This window comes from Aptenodytes forsteri, unplaced genomic scaffold, assembly GCF_000699145.1.
Source record: "Aptenodytes forsteri isolate BGI_AS27 unplaced genomic scaffold, ASM69914v1 Scaffold1, whole genome shotgun sequence".
Classification (NCBI taxonomy): Eukaryota; Metazoa; Chordata; class Aves; order Sphenisciformes; family Spheniscidae; genus Aptenodytes; species Aptenodytes forsteri.
Window position 1 is genome coordinate 7,138,422 of NW_008795035.1, and position 17,212 is coordinate 7,155,633.

Genomic DNA, 17,212 nt, shown 5'->3' on the forward strand with positions numbered 1-17,212 from the left:
CTTGATTCACACCAATAAACTATAGCAAAAATCTTAATCTTTCTTTTTCCAGTCCTATAAGACATCTAGGTTTCCTTTTGCAATAGCCTTGTCTAGTTATCTCTTGTCAGTACTCCCTTTCAAGTATTTCTTAAACTCTTGAATATTCACAAATAAAGGAAGCTGCACTATGATAGTACCTGAAAATTATGGGAAAGTTCTGGACACATCGCTTCATATTGTCCAAGCTCTTCCTCTGGCCGGTCAAGCGTTGGCCTTGACCTCAGTTTGTTCACATCTGTCTCCAAGTCATAATCCTACAAAAGCAGAATTAGGAAAGCATGTATATTAAACTTGCCCCAGAAGATGACTGTAAAGTAATGTTCTGCATAATACCCTTGATTTCTAATGACATCATACTCATCTAATAAGTCCTATAACTGTTCTTCCCATACTCATGAAGGCTGTTAAAGTCATTTTATGGAATAGAAAATAGAGGCACAAGAGGAAAGACTACATTGTGAAAAAGGAGAACTTGATGTTTTGGTATTTGAGTACTTAAGTAGAGATACCATGAAAAGATGGTTTCAAAAAAGCATTAGGACTGAAACTTGAACCTTTTTATATGCATGTCAGCTCAGGAGGTTTCAAAATAAGAGACACCAACAACTGCTAGTTATTTCTGAGCATATCATTCATTCCCTTGCTTATGTTGCATAAACCAGGAGGTACAGGTCCTCAAGACGTAATTGGCAACATTCTGATTCAAAGAAACAATAATCAAATAAATGTATATTTAGCAAGAAAATTCTGCAAGTATATCAAAGCCAAAATTGTCCTCACAGGCCACCAGCAAAATTAGAAAGCTTGACACTTTTACCTTTGATTTAGACAACCACATGGTTTCTCTGCGTGCCTAACAATCAAACTGAAAGGCCCACGCCTGTATCATTGAACTTGCAGGCACCAATTGCTTATATTTTATTTTTATCTCTCAATCCTGTTTATAAAAATCTGTGAAACTCTTGCCCAATCCATCTTCTATACTATCCAACTTTCTTGATATTTTTATATGAAAAAAAGCTTTTTAGATCTCAACCATCAGCGAATCAGGGATAAGAACCATATCTGAAACTTTCACAGTCAAAGGCAACTATGCAACCTCCTCCATATCAGATATGAGAACCAAAACCAGACTGTGTCAAGCATGCAGTCATTGCATAAGAAGCCAGGAAAAAATGGGGCAAGAGGGAAGGATGGAGACATGGCATTGATGACTGGGCATTACATTGCAGCATTATTCAAATAATTCAATATGTCATTAGTAAGCATGCCCCACCAAATCCCAGCAAAGAAGTGATTCGCTCCTGATAAATAGACTCATTTCTGAAGCTGTTATCAAAAGAAAAAAAAAATTGCCTGAATGCAAAAGTGTCCATGGCATTTCAAACCCTGAGCCACACTTGTATTGCAAAGCAGAGTGAACTGTTGTGTGGGCCTAGTTGAAAAGGCAATGAAGAGCTGCACAGAGTATGAGGTCAGTTTAAAAGGATTTGCCACTAACAGCATAACGATGCATAAGCAGCTTCAAACTTGCTGAAGGTTTGGGTTGAGAAGGATAGATAGTTGATGGGATGATTTTGATTTTCATAGAACTGCCTGAACAGTTACTGATGGAAGCGTAGAGCCAAGTTTCAGTTTGATTGGTATTACTAGTATGCATGGATTTGAGTTATGTAGCTGTGAAAATGTTTATAAATCACATCAATAGCAGGACACATTGTGCAAATAATCTCATACAAAAAAGGTAAACTGAAAGTTCATTATCCATTCCCTGCTTGCTTTCCCTTTAGAAAGATTTGTCATGGGAGATATATGACTAGCACACCAGACAAACAGTACTTAAAACTCATTCAGAGCAAGCTCTTAGGCAAAAAAAAAAAAAAAATCTACTTGATAAATCCTTATGAATAATGAAATACTTCAGAGGCATATAGGATCTGTTTCTGAATGAATAACTAATTAAAGGAGGAGATAATTTCACTATGAACCTTATTCCTAATGAGCATCTTGGTGAGCTCTAATATTCAGATAAAAACAGCCAGACAGGGGCAAGTTAGGACACTGAGTAATGTGTGTGTGGGGGGGGGTTAACTTCCTTTTTTCGTTCAGTGTCATCATTTTAATACTTGAGGAGAAAAAGACAGGGCAAGTAATGAAAACGCCCTTACAGAAGTCTCAATCATATCTGATTAGACTGTATTTGCAACTTCATTTCTTTAATTTGCCTTCCCAAACCACTTTGTGTGGATAAGACTTATTAGCAATATTCACTGCTTCACATCTGTGTATGTGCTTGTATGTATTTTCACAACAAAAAAGTTTACACTCTCATCCTCAGCTGGTATGGGTTTTTTTTTTGCCAGTTAGGTCATGACAGGGAGAGTGCAAAGGGAGAAGTCAGAAAAGTATTGAATAATTCATTGTATTATTTGTCTGTGATGCTGCAGCAAATAAAGAAGGAATATAGGTTCAAATGCCTCAGCTGTGGCTTAGAAGAACTAACCTTTTTCTTAGGGTAGGTGCACAGCCCAAATATGCTCTGATATGGGAAGAAAAAGAGGGTTAGTCTTTCCTAGGTGATAATTCAATTTTCCCCTACTAAGTGCCATTTCTGGTCTACACCTAGAGGAATCAAAGATCCATCATTTATCCCTGACTGTGCACATGATTCTAACAGTCACTGGTCAGTCTCTCTGCAGGAACAGAGAAGTCACCAAACCTGCACCATCCTGGATGACAAGCATGGCAATTAAGATAAATGCAGGGGGTTCTCTTCAATGGAAGTCAGTGCTTTCTCTTTTTCCGAGTATCCTTCTACTATTCATGTAGTGTATTCATGTGGGACCACACGCATATCTATGTTCTCTGGTTAGACAGCTTATCAGGATGTCAAAACGGACAATGAAAAGTTTTACTTTCCAGTACGTGGATGATTAAGGAAACTATGGCTCATATACCTACTTCCTCCTTACTCTCCACATCCTCATTATCCAGGTCTTTTTCAGCCTCTTCTTCTCCATCACTTTCATAGTCAGCTGCAGAAGTAGAAAAGAAGTAGAGGAAAAGGTGTTCATCCTAATATCCCTCTCAGGCCCTCCACAGAAATATGTGCAGTCTCTTCTATGTGTGCCACACACACCTTCAAACTACAACCCACCACAACCTTGATCAAAGCAGATCCCATTTGTTAATCTAGTATAAATGAATTTGGCACTAAATCTCCCACTTTTTAAAGCTCTGTTCTCTTGGACTCGAGCACTGCCTTTCAAAACCATGACAAAATGTCACCATGATATGGATCCAACTCGTATCACAAAGCAATACAGAGATTTTCTGCTTGGCTGCAATGATGTTACAGGATGCTTTTAATATATATTATTAGATTAGGGTGTTTTACTGCTATCATTATTATGGTATTTGAGCATTTTCCATACAAAACTGAAAGCAACAGAGAAATTGCTTGTGTGTATCAAGGAGTCTGTCGTTTCTCCTTTTCTGTGGAATAGCTATCCTGCCTGTGCTTAAGTTCTGCTTTTCAGCAAGTGCTCACGTCTTTTACTCATGCAGCGTGACTGCTATCTGCTTTTATTTTAGAAAGGAAAAAGGATAATACTTCCTGCAATTCTTTACTGAAAAAGCTGCAGGGCAGTGTTCCCCCCACAAACAGTCATGCACAGGCACAATTGTCTCTCCCTCTGTTGTTATTGTGGGGCGACGGCATCTCCAGCCTCTGCCATGCCCACTCTGTTCCATTATTTTTTGGATAACAGAAGGATTTCCCCTCCCACCCCCCTCCTTTTCCTTGCTCCTTTTAATCTTCTCTCATTTATTCCCCAACCAGAATCTCCAAGCTTCAAGAAGACCTGGGAGTATTTTCATCTCTACTGAGTGACACTGTAGGCCATCAGATTAATTTTAACTGTAAACCTCAGGACTGCGCTGCCAACGCTCCCTTCCCCAGATCCCACATTTAATTCTCATGTCATGCTCCTTTTCTTCCTACTGAACTCACCCTTCAGCCACTTACCTTCAGATCCCTCACATGGAGGTTCAGCCTTGGCATTCCCAGGAAGAGGGAAGAAAGAAGAATTTCTTACTGTCACCACAGGCAGAGACTCCTTGGGGTAGCACTTTCTCAGAATCTGAGTCACAGTGGTTATGATAGGATCCAGATTTTTGCAAGATAAACAGTCCTAGGAACCAAAGGAGAACAATGTTAAGAATTGTCTCTTACAGTTGTCCTACCTATTACACACAATCCCCCAGAGCAGAGACACTCTTCTGGTTGGAATATGAAGTCTTTATATTTATGGCTTTTTTTTTTCCCCCCCTGTTCCTCCCTTGCTTTTTTTTCTTTTCTTCTTTTTACCGTTAAAGAAATGTGCCTGGAACAGCAAGACCTTAAGTTCTTGCAGTCTGTTTCTTACAGAAATACAGGCTAGCATGGACTTCAGGGGACTTCCATTGATGCATGTCATTTAGAAGACACAGCATCCCCTAGCTCTGCTCTAAGATATTATAGTCAGGGCATACTGAAGGAAGGCATAATAGTAGCATTAAGCTAAAATATCCTAGCTAACAGTAGCACTGAAAAGATATGTTCTTTAATATGGATAAAAAAAAATAATCCTGCAGGGAGCCCATCACGTGTTTGTTTGGTTGCCAACACATGCCAAAATCTGCGCTTACTGCATCTTCACCACAACTATACCCAGAGCTATCATGCCAAAACTAACACAGGTAAGCTGGCACAATTACACCGTTATTTCACTGTATCCAGTGTACACAATATATACTCAAAGAGAGCATTCCCACTTTACTCTATTCTATAGAGTTAAGCATTAGGCCCGATAGTCTGAAAGATCACTATATATTACCTAGTCATAAAATATTGAATTCCTACAGTATCCTATGTTTTCTACTCTTATAATCCAGAGTAGAAAGTAGAAGCATAAGGAGCTATGAGAGCCCAGATGCACTTTGAAAACAGAGAATATTTTTGTATTTTTATTACCATGCTATGCAAATGAACTCCTTGGTCTTTTGTTGCAAAGACAACACCCCCACCCAGACAGAACTAAAAGCAAAGACCCTCTGGGAGATCATCGTAGGTGTATGTCTTCAGTATAACAGAGACAGTTTGGACAAGCAAATTACAGCTGCTGCACAAAGGTGAAGTTGCTCAAAACTGATCGGTGTGATGCTCAGAAAAAAACAAGCCTTCAGGTTTCCCCGAGCACAGCCCATCTATACCACAGTCTCCATCAGAGAGATTGACTAATCAATGTAGTATCCTACCTAAGTTCAAGCTGTACTGTGCCTAACCGTGTTATTTTTAGTGGCTTGGGAGTAAGACTTAGCTTGTCAGAACAGGAATGCAAGTCAAGTAAGCAGCATAAATGTTCTATAAGGCAAAAGAGGAATATTACAATACATCCTAATAGCATTTAATATTTTTGCATCCCTTCAGCACAGATAAAATGGAAGAGCCCAGAGGGCAGAATAGATACTTTTTGCCATTGTCTGACAGCCCACAGTTAGGATTTGGGCTGGACAAAAAAAAATATTCAGCAGAACCAGGAAGATGACCAAAGAACATAACAAAGTACTTTATTATAATCAAGAATAGGAAAATGGCTGTATTTTTTTTTTCAGTTGTACAGGGTTTTATTGTTTTCTCATGTATGATTGAATGACATTATAAGATTCAGTGGGATTAACCAGAATTCCTGTAGGGAGGCTAGAAAAATCTAAAGCTGACATGCTTACAAGAATCTTAATATGTATTTCTAGATATCTGGCTGTTAGGAACAAAGGAGAGAGAAAAAACAATTTTGAAAGCATCTCCAAAGAAAGTTTTATTGTGGTTAGAGCAAACACCAAGGAGAATTGGTTTCTATTTCCAGTTTTTCAATTTATTCACTCTTTCACATGGTATCCGAGTGCCTTTATTTGCTTGTTATTAAAGGAAAGATAAGGAAAGTTTGTCTACATGTGAGAACAGAATAACATTCTTCGACAGCCTTACTAAAATGTTACTAATACTTACTAAAACTGTTGTGTTTAATAGAACAGTGAACACAGGAGTGTATAAATGCCTGCCTTGGGCCAGCCATCTTAATTTACTGCCAAGTGAATTGAGATAGTCAAGAACAAGGCACATTCATCCAGACAATGAACTTCCACAAATGGAGTTATTCAATGATGCTGTTTGAAAGTCATATTTTTCTTTATAGCAAATTAGCTTACAAGTGCAAACAAGCCTTCAGATACCTTACAGGGAATTTGTGGGACTGTTTTCATTACTGTGCATAAAGTGCTCTCAGATTCCAAGATAACACAGTTTACAGATGACTGAAAAATGTTCCATCACTGTATCGGAAAAGCTTTTTTTACTGGCACCTGAGAAATAGACAGGAGACTGCTTTGTATGTGTGTAAGCTATCCCATTTATTTTGCGGTGGGATACTGTGAATGAGGGAAGAGAGTGCATGCTTAGCTCGGAAAGCCCATGTAAATCTAACCTGAATTCAGGGGATCTGCTTTTTAGCCTCCACACTCAAACTTTTCTTTACTGAATCTGGAATAGTCCAGATATTATGATACATATGCGATATATACATAAAAGGAGGTTTCAATATGACAGTAAGGAAAAAGATAATGAAGCTAATGGATGCTACTACTAGGAACTATAGAGTGGTGTATAGGATAATATTATCTTAGAGTAGACCCTAGTACAGGAAGACTGAAGAGAAACCAAGTGGGCTTAAGAAATCAGATGGATAAATGATAAAACAGCAAAATAATGTCCTATGCACCAGTCTCTCCTAAAGCGGATGCAAACCTGTTTTCTTGTCTCAGAGTAGGCAGCTCTCTGCCACTGCACACAAAGCCAGCCAGTTGCTAATGTGAACATATCATTTACCTGCCATGAAAGTCTAAGCAGAGCTTGGAAAAAGAAATAGGAGCAGAAAGTGCTTCCTTTTCACGAATTATTTCATTATCTAAAATTATTTTTCATTCCAGGTAGGAGCAAAACTCAAAATATCTCTAAATTCTCCTAAAACATCTCTAAATTCTCCTCAAATAAAGTAGCAGTCACTTCTAATCTACGTAAGAGGACAGTCTTTGAACTATTGGCTCTTCCTGTAAAAATATATAAAGACATAGGCTTAAGGGCTATTAAAAGCTCAGATATTTCAGCTGTCCATCAGCCCTCACAAGAAGCAGCTGGAGAGGTTTCAATTGAAAACCAGCCTTGTAATAGGAGTTCCACTGGAGGTTGTTAAAACAAATCCATCTGTGGCAAAACTGTTTCAATTTCAATAGATTAAAAAAAAATTGAAAAAAATCAGCAGAACTTTTCTAGCCAGCTTTTAACACCTTTAAAATCTCATTAGCTGCTCAGAGTTTGGTCAAGGCTAATCACCACAGCCAGCAAATTCCTAAAGGCATCAAAATATTGTCTACACACAGAGAGACATTGCTTTCCCAAGCAGGAGTTGTTTGTCTTGCCCTGTCTCTTTCTCTCTTACTACAGCCTGCAGTTCCTCTCAGGAGAATTGATTTCCCATTTTCTGTCTACCATGAAGATTACAAAGATTTTAGTAGCAGCAGCCACCTCTATCTCAGGTCAGAGTAGGAACAAGCATGAGTGAGACCTCCTAGGGCTGCCAGACTCCTCTCGACACCTCATGTCTTGGAGAGGCACTGTAAGACCGACAATATCCCAAAGAAGAAGTGAAAGAACGTTGAGCTTTGAATTTATTAACCTTGGTAATTCCCCTTCTGAGATCTCCCTAGTAGCAAACAGTAGGAAAAAAGCAAACTGGAGGCCCCCGAGCTGTCATTTCTGCTCCACTTCTAACCTTTGGAAGGATTAGAGTTATCAGTGTTCACTGGAGTCTTAGTGTGTCATTTCCAGTTTGTTCACCTAAGGTGACCCCATATTTGCACTTTCCATGGGGTTGCTCCCAGGCTGAACTATCAAGAGATGTTAGCTCAGGAAGCAACATGGGCTGTAGAAGGCTCTTGAGAGGGAACTAGCTGACATCTACCCTCAAGCAGCTGTTGCCACCCACCCTATTCAAGTTTCTGCAGACCAGGGACTTGTCATTAACAGAGGCCATACTCCCTTGAAAGATCTGCTGGGCCTGGCCACCTCATCCCACCTGAAAGAGTGGTCAAATCCTCGTGAGGAAAACAAAGTGAAAAAAACTCTACCAATCTACCATCTACTACTAGTAAGAAATATCCTCCAGTCACAGGAGAATCGTTCATGACAGCGATGGGAAATGTGAAGAAGCAAGTACGCTGGATCATAAGGCAATGGATTTTCTGGAGGAAAAGGGGACAGGTTTTTCGTTCTGTCTGTGATGGTGCTAGAATGCGATAATGCACTGGCCGGTGAGAATGACAATGGAAACACTCCTTGTGCAATCAACATGGGTCAAGAACTGAAGGTTTCTCCATAAGTGACTTCTCCAAAGAAGGTTAAGGAAGCATGTTGGTGACAGACTCGGAGGAAACCGTTACTGTTCTGTACCTGCCCTTTCTATACCTTATAGGGAACCCGTCCCCAGGGCCATGTCAATCTTTCTTGATGGACCGACATTAATGTGTCACAAGATTAAAATTGCGCCTCCTGAAAAAAAAACAGTTGATGGATGTTTCTCATTAGCAAAGGCCTGGATAAATCAACACTTTTTTGTGGAAAAGACTGATTGGGTGGAATTATCCATCTGGATACCTGAAAGGAAACATCTCATGTAACACCTAAGCAACTCTTCTGTGGAGACACTGCACTGTTGTTTGGGAGAGGAAGTCCAAGCAGACAGCAGGATCCACAGGGGAGGAGAAAAAGTATTAAAAAGCCTGAACTACAATTCCCATGAAGCTCAGTAGGAATTAAAATTAGTTTTAAACTGAAACATTTCAGCTTTTCTGAAGCACTAACTGAAAAAGTCAATACTTTTTAAAATTATCATTTTTTCATTTATGTGTTATATAAATTCAGGATAAAACTATGGAATTTCCTGCACTGTGAGGTAGAACCCAGCACTAATTACCAGTCCATCTCACTTAAGCACAGAAGCACCATTTACCTGTACACTTGTGAAGAGAATCTCCATACCCCGGGAACCAAGGAAAGTCTCCCTGCCCAGCTGGATGTTGGTGATGTGCTTTAGGCAGAGCAGGAGACCCCCACGAATACAAATGTAGCTGTTAGAGACATCATTGTGATGCCAGTCTTGATAGAGTCTCAGCAATCCACCCAAGTAGCCTCGGTTCGCTGCCCGTCGGCTGTTAGACTCTGAAAATGAAGAGAAAAGGCTGAATTAAACTCTTTCCACTACTTACGCTTTTCTGTAACCATGTGGTTACTCAGTGCTCAAACTCAGACTTTATCACCTGCTCGTTCTTGCTTAATGGTCTCAGTTTGGTTTGTTTGGGTTTTTGGGGGGGTTTGGGGTTTGGTTTTTTTTTTACAGTTTAGTGTGTTATTTACTAAGCATGAGCTAGTCTTTTGGAATTGTACATGAAAAAATGAAGCAGTCTCTCTCCTGTTTAAGTGGAAATGGTTGTTCTGGAACCCTCCAGATGAACCAATACATGGGTGGGGAAAGGGCAGAGCCCGTATCTCCTTCCAAGTGCTAATAAACTTAAGTCCAATTGCAACACCATAAGAGTTCCTGAAACTAAAGCAGCTCCCGAGGAGTGAGAAAAGCTAAATAACAATAAGATTAGTCAACAGCTAATAATCTTATTATATAATAATCTTCATATAATCTTCACATAGTCCTGTACTTCAGTTCTGAGAGAACACCTTGCCGAGATCAACAAATCCAGAAACGTTGTAGTTGTACAATCCTGTCGCAGCCAGCAAAATTATGTTTAACTTCTAAACGTATAGAAGTATAGTGAAAGCCATGAATCAAATTATTCTGGAAACGCACAGTATTTAAAAATTAACAGAACACCAACATGAGCAACAGCAGTTTGGGCTTCTTTTCTGTTGCTTTTTGGTTCTGAGATTTTTAAAGGTCACTTTCTGGTCATGTTTAAAGGCTTTACCACATGGACAAGAAAAAAAAATGTATTTTTACATTTTATTTTTAAAAAATTAGCTTTATAAAAACAAAAAAGGAAAGCTGCAATGTTTCCTTAATCAGCTTTATAAAAACATAAAAGGAAAGCTGCAATGTTTCCTTAATCACGTAGCTCCAGGATATCAGACTAAAAGATGACGACTATAAAACTTGTGACAAAATACGGAATTCTGGTGAGTATTCTAAAACACATCCCTTCACCCACTGTGTTCCTTGCCCTGCGCCCCACAGGACAAACATGAAGCCATACCAGACTCTCGGCTCCCTTCCTTCAAACCAACCCTGCCTAAACATATTTTCCTGACTGGTCCTGACATTCCTTGCTGTGACACACATTAGAAGCTGTCAGGAGCTCAGTAATCAACCAAGAGGCCAGGTAGCATACGTAAGACAGGAACTCAGCTCCCTGAATACCAATCAGCGTTTGCAGCTCACAACAGATGGCTCTTGGTATGGCTTCTCCAGAGCTAGTAGGCTCCAATTCATTTCCAGTTCATTAAACAAAGTGCCAGAGCCTCTCACACCTGGAACGTTAGAGTCATCAGTGGGGATTTACAGGACAGGAGAAGTAGCTAGAGGTTAAGAGAGAGAACAGAAAGGGGTGAGATGCTGCACGAAGAAAATCAGTAATAAGGGAAGCCATGGAGAGTAACCACGAAGCAGCTAGTAGGCAGCAAATCTCAGTCCCAATGATGAAGTAGATGGAGGTATTGGAAAAGGTATTGGAAAGGGGAAGGAAGTTGCCCGAGTCTGCTCTCTGCAGTATGTTAACAAACTCTTACCCGGAGAAGAGATCGGAGGGTAGCTCTGCTGCCTAGTCTCGTCCTGCAATTTTCTCTACCATTAGCACCACAGGGCAGGCAACAAACAGCACCCCCAGAGCAGTTTGCCAACTCATTTTAGTCCTGCTCTGCACCTTCACACCACCATGTTGACATGCCTCTGCACTGACCTGCTGGTCCCACAGCCATTCCTACACATCTCTGCCCAGTCTCCTACACCCTGGCCTGCAGTCCTTTCTAGCACTTTATCCCCTTGTTGTTAACTATCTCACACTAGCTCTGCCAGTACATCTTGTATTTCAGGGCTCAGTGGTTGTCAGCATGTAGAAGGTCACCCTTCTCCTTTGACCTTCACTTTGTTTCTTTTTTTCTATTTGACTTTCTGCAAGAAAACTTTAATTGCTTGAGAATCCCTTATCAATCCCAATGATTTTATTCATTATTTCCTGTTAATCCTCAACCAGCTGTCATGTTTACTAACCTGCAGGATGACTAACCCCTTAAATCAGTCAATCTTCCTTGAAGAATTACTCAGGAAGCTCTGTAAGAGTCAATAAGTATATAAAACATGACAAGAAAAGAGTCAGGGAGTGTAAGGTAGGGACAATTTAGATCAGACTCAGAGCTTCCCTGAACTGTTCAGAGGCAGATGAAATTGGACTAGATCTAGGGATTTATAGACCCTAGCATTCAGTGCTTGAAGTCTAAGCTTTCTGTGTCAATGTCAACAGGACAAGGGAAATATTAGAAAGCACTGTGGGTAGAGCTGCTTGGGGAATTTATTTAAAAAAAAAAACAAAAAAAAAATTCTCAAAAGATGTACTTGCAATGTTTTCCTCATGTCTTTCAAGACAGACTTCCATGTTTGGATCCCAGCTCCACAAGGACCAGAACACACAACTGTCCCATGCCTCAGTTTTATCACCAGATGAAAAACATGGAGGAAGCTGAGCAAAATAACTTAGCTGTTTGTTTCCCCTCATGTTTTCTGTAGTACTTATCACCTTTAAGATCAAAACAGTCGCTTTGAGAAGTGAAGCTGAGATAGTCTGTTCTGCGAGGAGGAGATGGAAGAGGCAGGATTATAGTTCCCTCAGCACTTTGATCAGAAGCAGTGAGTATTACTTGCTGAAGGGGCAAAAAAACAACATTCATTTTGTTTCTCCTGTCTGATTTCATTGATTCTCCTCTGCTCTCCTGTGTTGTCAGTGTTTTTCTTATATTTTATTTTCTTCCATTTTTTCAGTTGTATAGTCAATAAAGTAGCAAATAAATGAAGGAGGAAATATGCCAAGATCTCCAGAAGGCAGAATGGAAAAAGGAGGCCTCCCCACCTGTCTGTGTCTGTTGGTCTCTCCATCTAGGGATGCACCTGCATGGGTATCTATCTATGTATTTGGCACAAATACAGATGGTGGAAATGAATCATGCAGGTACAAGCAGCCCTGCACAGATTTTTAGGCAGCAAGAACCCACTCCTCCTGGAGTGAGTATACATGAGCTGTGTGGTAAGTGGTAGTGCCCCTTTTGACCCTTTTGCTGTTGTTCTTTTGTTAGTCCCTTTCCTTCTCCCTGGATATGGCCAGTGTTCAGTGGAAATGGAAGTTCTACTTCCACACAGCTTTCAGAAGCGCTCAGGATGGCGATTCCTATTTTGATTCATGCTTGGTCTGTCTCCCTAATCATATCCTGGCATCTCTGACAGTGGAGCACTGTCTTCATCACCTTCACAAACCTTTCAATTCTGCCTGCTGAGTCTGGGATGGGTGATAGGGAAACGTTCAATGTCTTTTAGTTTCCCACACTTCTAGAACTGACCCTCCACTTCTGGCTTCCAGGACAGTGCTGCCAACCAGTGAAAGTTTAAGCACTGCAGCACAGAGTAGCTGGCCTGAATAATCTGTGCAGTTAGCCAGAAACATTTGATGTGGATGCACAGCCAATGTGTGGAAGCCTCAAACGGTTAAAGATGCATCTAAATTAGCAAGGGGATCACACTACAAAGAAATCCCCAGTTTTGACAGAACTCTGATTTTGTTTTGGGGGACAAGGAGAGACCCTAAAGCCAGGGTTTCAGTCTAGCAGATAAGTCTCATGACTGCCAGTGTTTCTGTGGACATTTCTGAAGCCCTCCTCACATTCCAGTCCCCTTTGAAGTGTTTGCCAGGAGCACAGGGACCACTGGAAAACACACAGCATATTTAATCACAAAACTGAATTACAGTCAACCTGAAATATGATGAGCAATGCACTGCTTACCAGGCAGAACAAAGATATTTATCTTTATGTCTATTTGCTTAAATCTCTTTGTTGATGCCACTCAGCTGATTCATTATGCCAAGAACATGCATTACTACAGTTCGGAGATAAGAATGCTCTGCTAAATTAACCCCATGGCCCCTAAAGGAGTGAAAGGAATAAGAAAATCTCCAACTTCCCCACTCTGCTCTAGTGATTGCCTCTTGGGAATAAAAGATGCAAGGCACCTCCTAAAGCGAAGGGAAAACAGCTATTATATTCAGTCATTGAGAGGCCATTTTTGCTAGAGATAAGCATGAGGATTCCCTATAGAAACAAAATGAATTGTCCGCATGAAGAAACCTAGTCACCCATCAAGTGCCAGGATGAATTCAGACCCAGTGGGCTCTACAGTTCCAGAAAGAAGCTGGTATTAGCTCAACTCTTGTTGGAAGCCAGAAGACTACTCTAATTGTGCCCTGTAAACTTCAGAGTCCAGGCATTTATTTAAGCATTTAGGATAGATGAACAACGCTGGCACAAAGGTAGAGAACACAGGCAGGATTTGCTAGCAACTACAAGTGCCATGTTTTGCTCCTAGACCAGGAATCAACCACAAGCTCAGCTTCAGTACAAGAACAGCTGATTCATTCTACTCCAAAATATTTGTTTTAGTTCCTGGTGTTGGCCAATTCAGTGGCAGTCTTACAAACTGTATTATGACATGGTGATTCTTCTCTAATTTGCCTTTGTTACATTGTTCATATGTAAAAATTAAGAAAGAACAAGCCAACCCCTTCCGAAACTTTTGAACTAACCCCAGAAAGAAACTGATTTTGCAAAAGGTTTCCTTTTCCTCCTTTATTTTTGTTTCACAGCATCTTCTGGTTGGAACTCGACAGAAAGCTGGAAATCCACAAAAAATACTTTTTGCACAAAATTTCCAGCTTGATTTTTCTGACCAAAGTGGTTTGAGAGAGTTCAAATAAGGATGCTAGCAATTGGAAGACTTCCTCAAATTCAGCCACTGAATTTTCTGAAGCCGGATCATCACTGAAGGCACAAACACTGCCCATGCCAAGCAAAGGCAATAAGCAATCATTAAGGTTGTCAGAGAATAATGCACCTCCACAAAGGCAATAAGCAATCATTATTAAGGTTGTCAGAGAATAATGCACCTCCTTGATGCTTTGGTTCCATTATGCCCACCCTGAGGAGCAAAACAGCAGGAAGCTGCCATACCCTAGGAGATGAAACCGACCTTTTTCTCTGGAGCTCTGAGTTACTTTTGGTTTGGGATGTCTATGAATGAAGAGCAGTCTTGGGGAAGGGAATATAAAGGACATTCAAAAATAATTTTTACCCCCATAAAGTGGCTCTTCTCAAAGAGATAAACTTAAAAATATAGAATAAAGACTATTTGCATTCTGAAATTCAGGAAGACAGGATAGACACAGAACTGTTTTAGATTATTATGAAAGGAACTATTTGAAAAATTTAATTCTAATCACAACACCTACAAGTTGTGATGGTAGATTTGGGGCCAGACTGTTAATGGAGTTTGAATCCAGAGGTGGGTAATGAAGTCTTAAACTGATTGTGAGAAACAGGTACCTGGCAAAATATTAGGCAAATCACAAACATCGTGCTGTTGGCTACAGGAACTGACATCATTTAATCATAGGGCCATTTTGACGCAAGATCAAAGTCCCGCATCAGTAGATCTGTTGCAAAGCATTATGAATTCAGATATAGAGGGTGCAGGCCTTTCAGAAACCATAATCTGCTTATGTGCTAGAACATCGCTTTCTGTTTGTCACAGAGTTATTTGCCCCTCCTTGATGCCAGCATAAAAGGAAAAAGAATGACACTGATTATTTCATCCTGCCAGCCACAAGACATAATCCTCATGCTTTGATGAAAAAAAAACAGTGGGTGAAAGGTTAAATAAAGGTTAGTTGATGGAAGATGAGGAGGAAAGAGCAGGAAATGAGAGATGAAAGGCTAGGGGGAGAAAGGGAAGGCAAGAAGATAAAGATGACAAAAGGAGGAAGGAAAAGATACAGAAAGAGAGAATAAAGGCCATCAGCAATAACTGCTATTAGCACACAGAATTGTCTTGATGAAATAAGCATGATCGGGGGTCACCACAACCCGTCTTTTTTAAATTGCTCATTACAATTTTACTAGGCAAGCATTGCAGCAAGGGCCCTCCTCATTTCCCTGGCCCTTTCCTTCAATATCCGCTGAGCAAATGCCTCCGAGATCAGCTCTAGCTAATTTCCTTAAAGACATGCAAGCTGCTAATTCTGGGAAGTACAGATAGTCAGGAATAACAAATACAACCAAAATTGATTAAAATAACCTGTTGATAAATTACTCACCAAAAATAAATATTGGATTAAGCACCGGTGGAAGCGGGGATCCCTATAATAACATTGCCATCATGTGGCTCAAGGTGCTGAGCGGCAGTGTCTCGTTTGAGCCATCACACTGCCTTCAGCCTGCAAACCCCTAGATATGCACTTGTCTGCACTTACATATCAGGTATCCAGTTTTCTTCCACTCCCCCAAAACTGGGAATGGTTTGCCTGTTTTAGTTTGAGGGCTGAGTTCACTAAAAGCAATAGAGCCCATGGCTAAGAGCAATACAGAGGGCAGTCCTCGCCTTCCACTGCTGCTCAGACAAGCTTCAGCTGGGGTATGCCCTCTCCACACCTGGGCCTCTCACAGGCAAAGGAGATCATAGTGATGAGCTCTCCAGACCTTAAGACAGAACTGGAGCAAGATACGAAGACAGATGTACAGAGGAGAAGTCAAACAAAGCCAAAGGAGGCTAGAAAGAGTAGCAGGTGTACCCTGGGACAGAGAGAAGAGACTCTGGGAAGGATGTTGTGCCTCATCCCACCTCAGTTTATCTACAGCTATTGGTATTTAGCCCCCCATCCCCACCCTGGGCTGTAGTAAGCATCCAGAAATTGAAGAAAGATGGACAGGTGTAACACTGGAAATCTTGACTGTAACATCCAAGAGAAGAGTAGAAGACTCCTGATGCTCTCATGGCACTTCAGCACCATTATAGATATTTACCAAGCAACACGTTCAGCCTGCATAATAATGTAGTTCAGTCAGAGGGAGTTAACAGCATGGTGGAGAGACAACAGATATAAGAACACCAGCAAGGCAATGGAGGAAGGACTCGCTACAAGCCGTTTGCTGTGTGCATGGCAGGTGAACAGCAACTGGGAGAGTAGCATGCAAAGACTGGTGAAGTACTCTGGGATGCTTGGAAAGAGATAAGAAGTCAGGAGTGAGAATCTGGCTGGTGGTCAGGCAAGAAACATCTCTATAACAGTAATCTGAGCTTCCATTGATAGAAAGGTGCAGCACTGTCACTAGAAGGGACCTAAACTTTTATTCCTCCCTTATTCACCATCTCTATGACTATCACTGATTTCCACTATGTACAGGGGAACCGGACAACCTAGGTCACTCTTGTCTTGCACTGGCTTTCTAAACATTTCTTCCCGGTTATGGATGAAGCATAAGTTTGTAGTGTCCCATCACTTTTCTCTAGTAATCTGAGCTTCCATTGATAGAAAGGTGCAGCACTGTCACTAGAAGGGACCTAAACTTTTATTCCTCCCTTATTCACCATCTCTATGACTATCACTGATTTCCACTATGTACAGGGGAACCGGACAACCTAGGTCACTCTTGTCTTGCACTGGCTTTCTAAACATTTCTTCCCGGTTATGGATGAAGCATAAGTTTGTAGTGTCCCATCACTTTTCTCTTTCAACAATCTTGTACTTTCCCCTCTGAAACACAACAGCAACAATTTCCCAGGCACAGCTGGAAAGGTAATTTTTTTTTTTCTTACACTGATGCCTTCTTTTCTGGCAGATCTTGCTTCTTGCAGTTATGCACCTGTTAAGTGGGCATTTAGCATCAGCTTCTGTTAGGAAAGAGACAGAAGCCAAAAAGTTTCTAGCCAGCCCCTGCCTCTGCAGGTGGACAAAATCTCAAGTAGAGCTTAAG

At 40.7% G+C, this 17,212-nt stretch overlaps 1 protein-coding gene across 1 annotated transcript in view; it reads right to left on the reverse strand.

The window, feature by feature from the left end:
• AGBL1 (ATP/GTP binding protein like 1) overlaps positions 1 to 17,212 on the reverse strand; it is a 279,246-nt gene that overhangs the window by 227,872 nt on the left and 34,162 nt on the right. Inside the window, exons 7-10 of the mRNA XM_009276632.1 lie at positions 9,147 to 9,355; positions 4,070 to 4,235; positions 3,004 to 3,077; positions 180 to 296 (exon numbers count right to left, since the gene is read on the reverse strand). Of these exons, the coding sequence (XP_009274907.1) occupies positions 180 to 296; positions 3,004 to 3,077; positions 4,070 to 4,235; positions 9,147 to 9,355 (566 nt within the window). The remainder of the gene's footprint in view (positions 1 to 179; positions 297 to 3,003; positions 3,078 to 4,069; positions 4,236 to 9,146; positions 9,356 to 17,212) is intronic.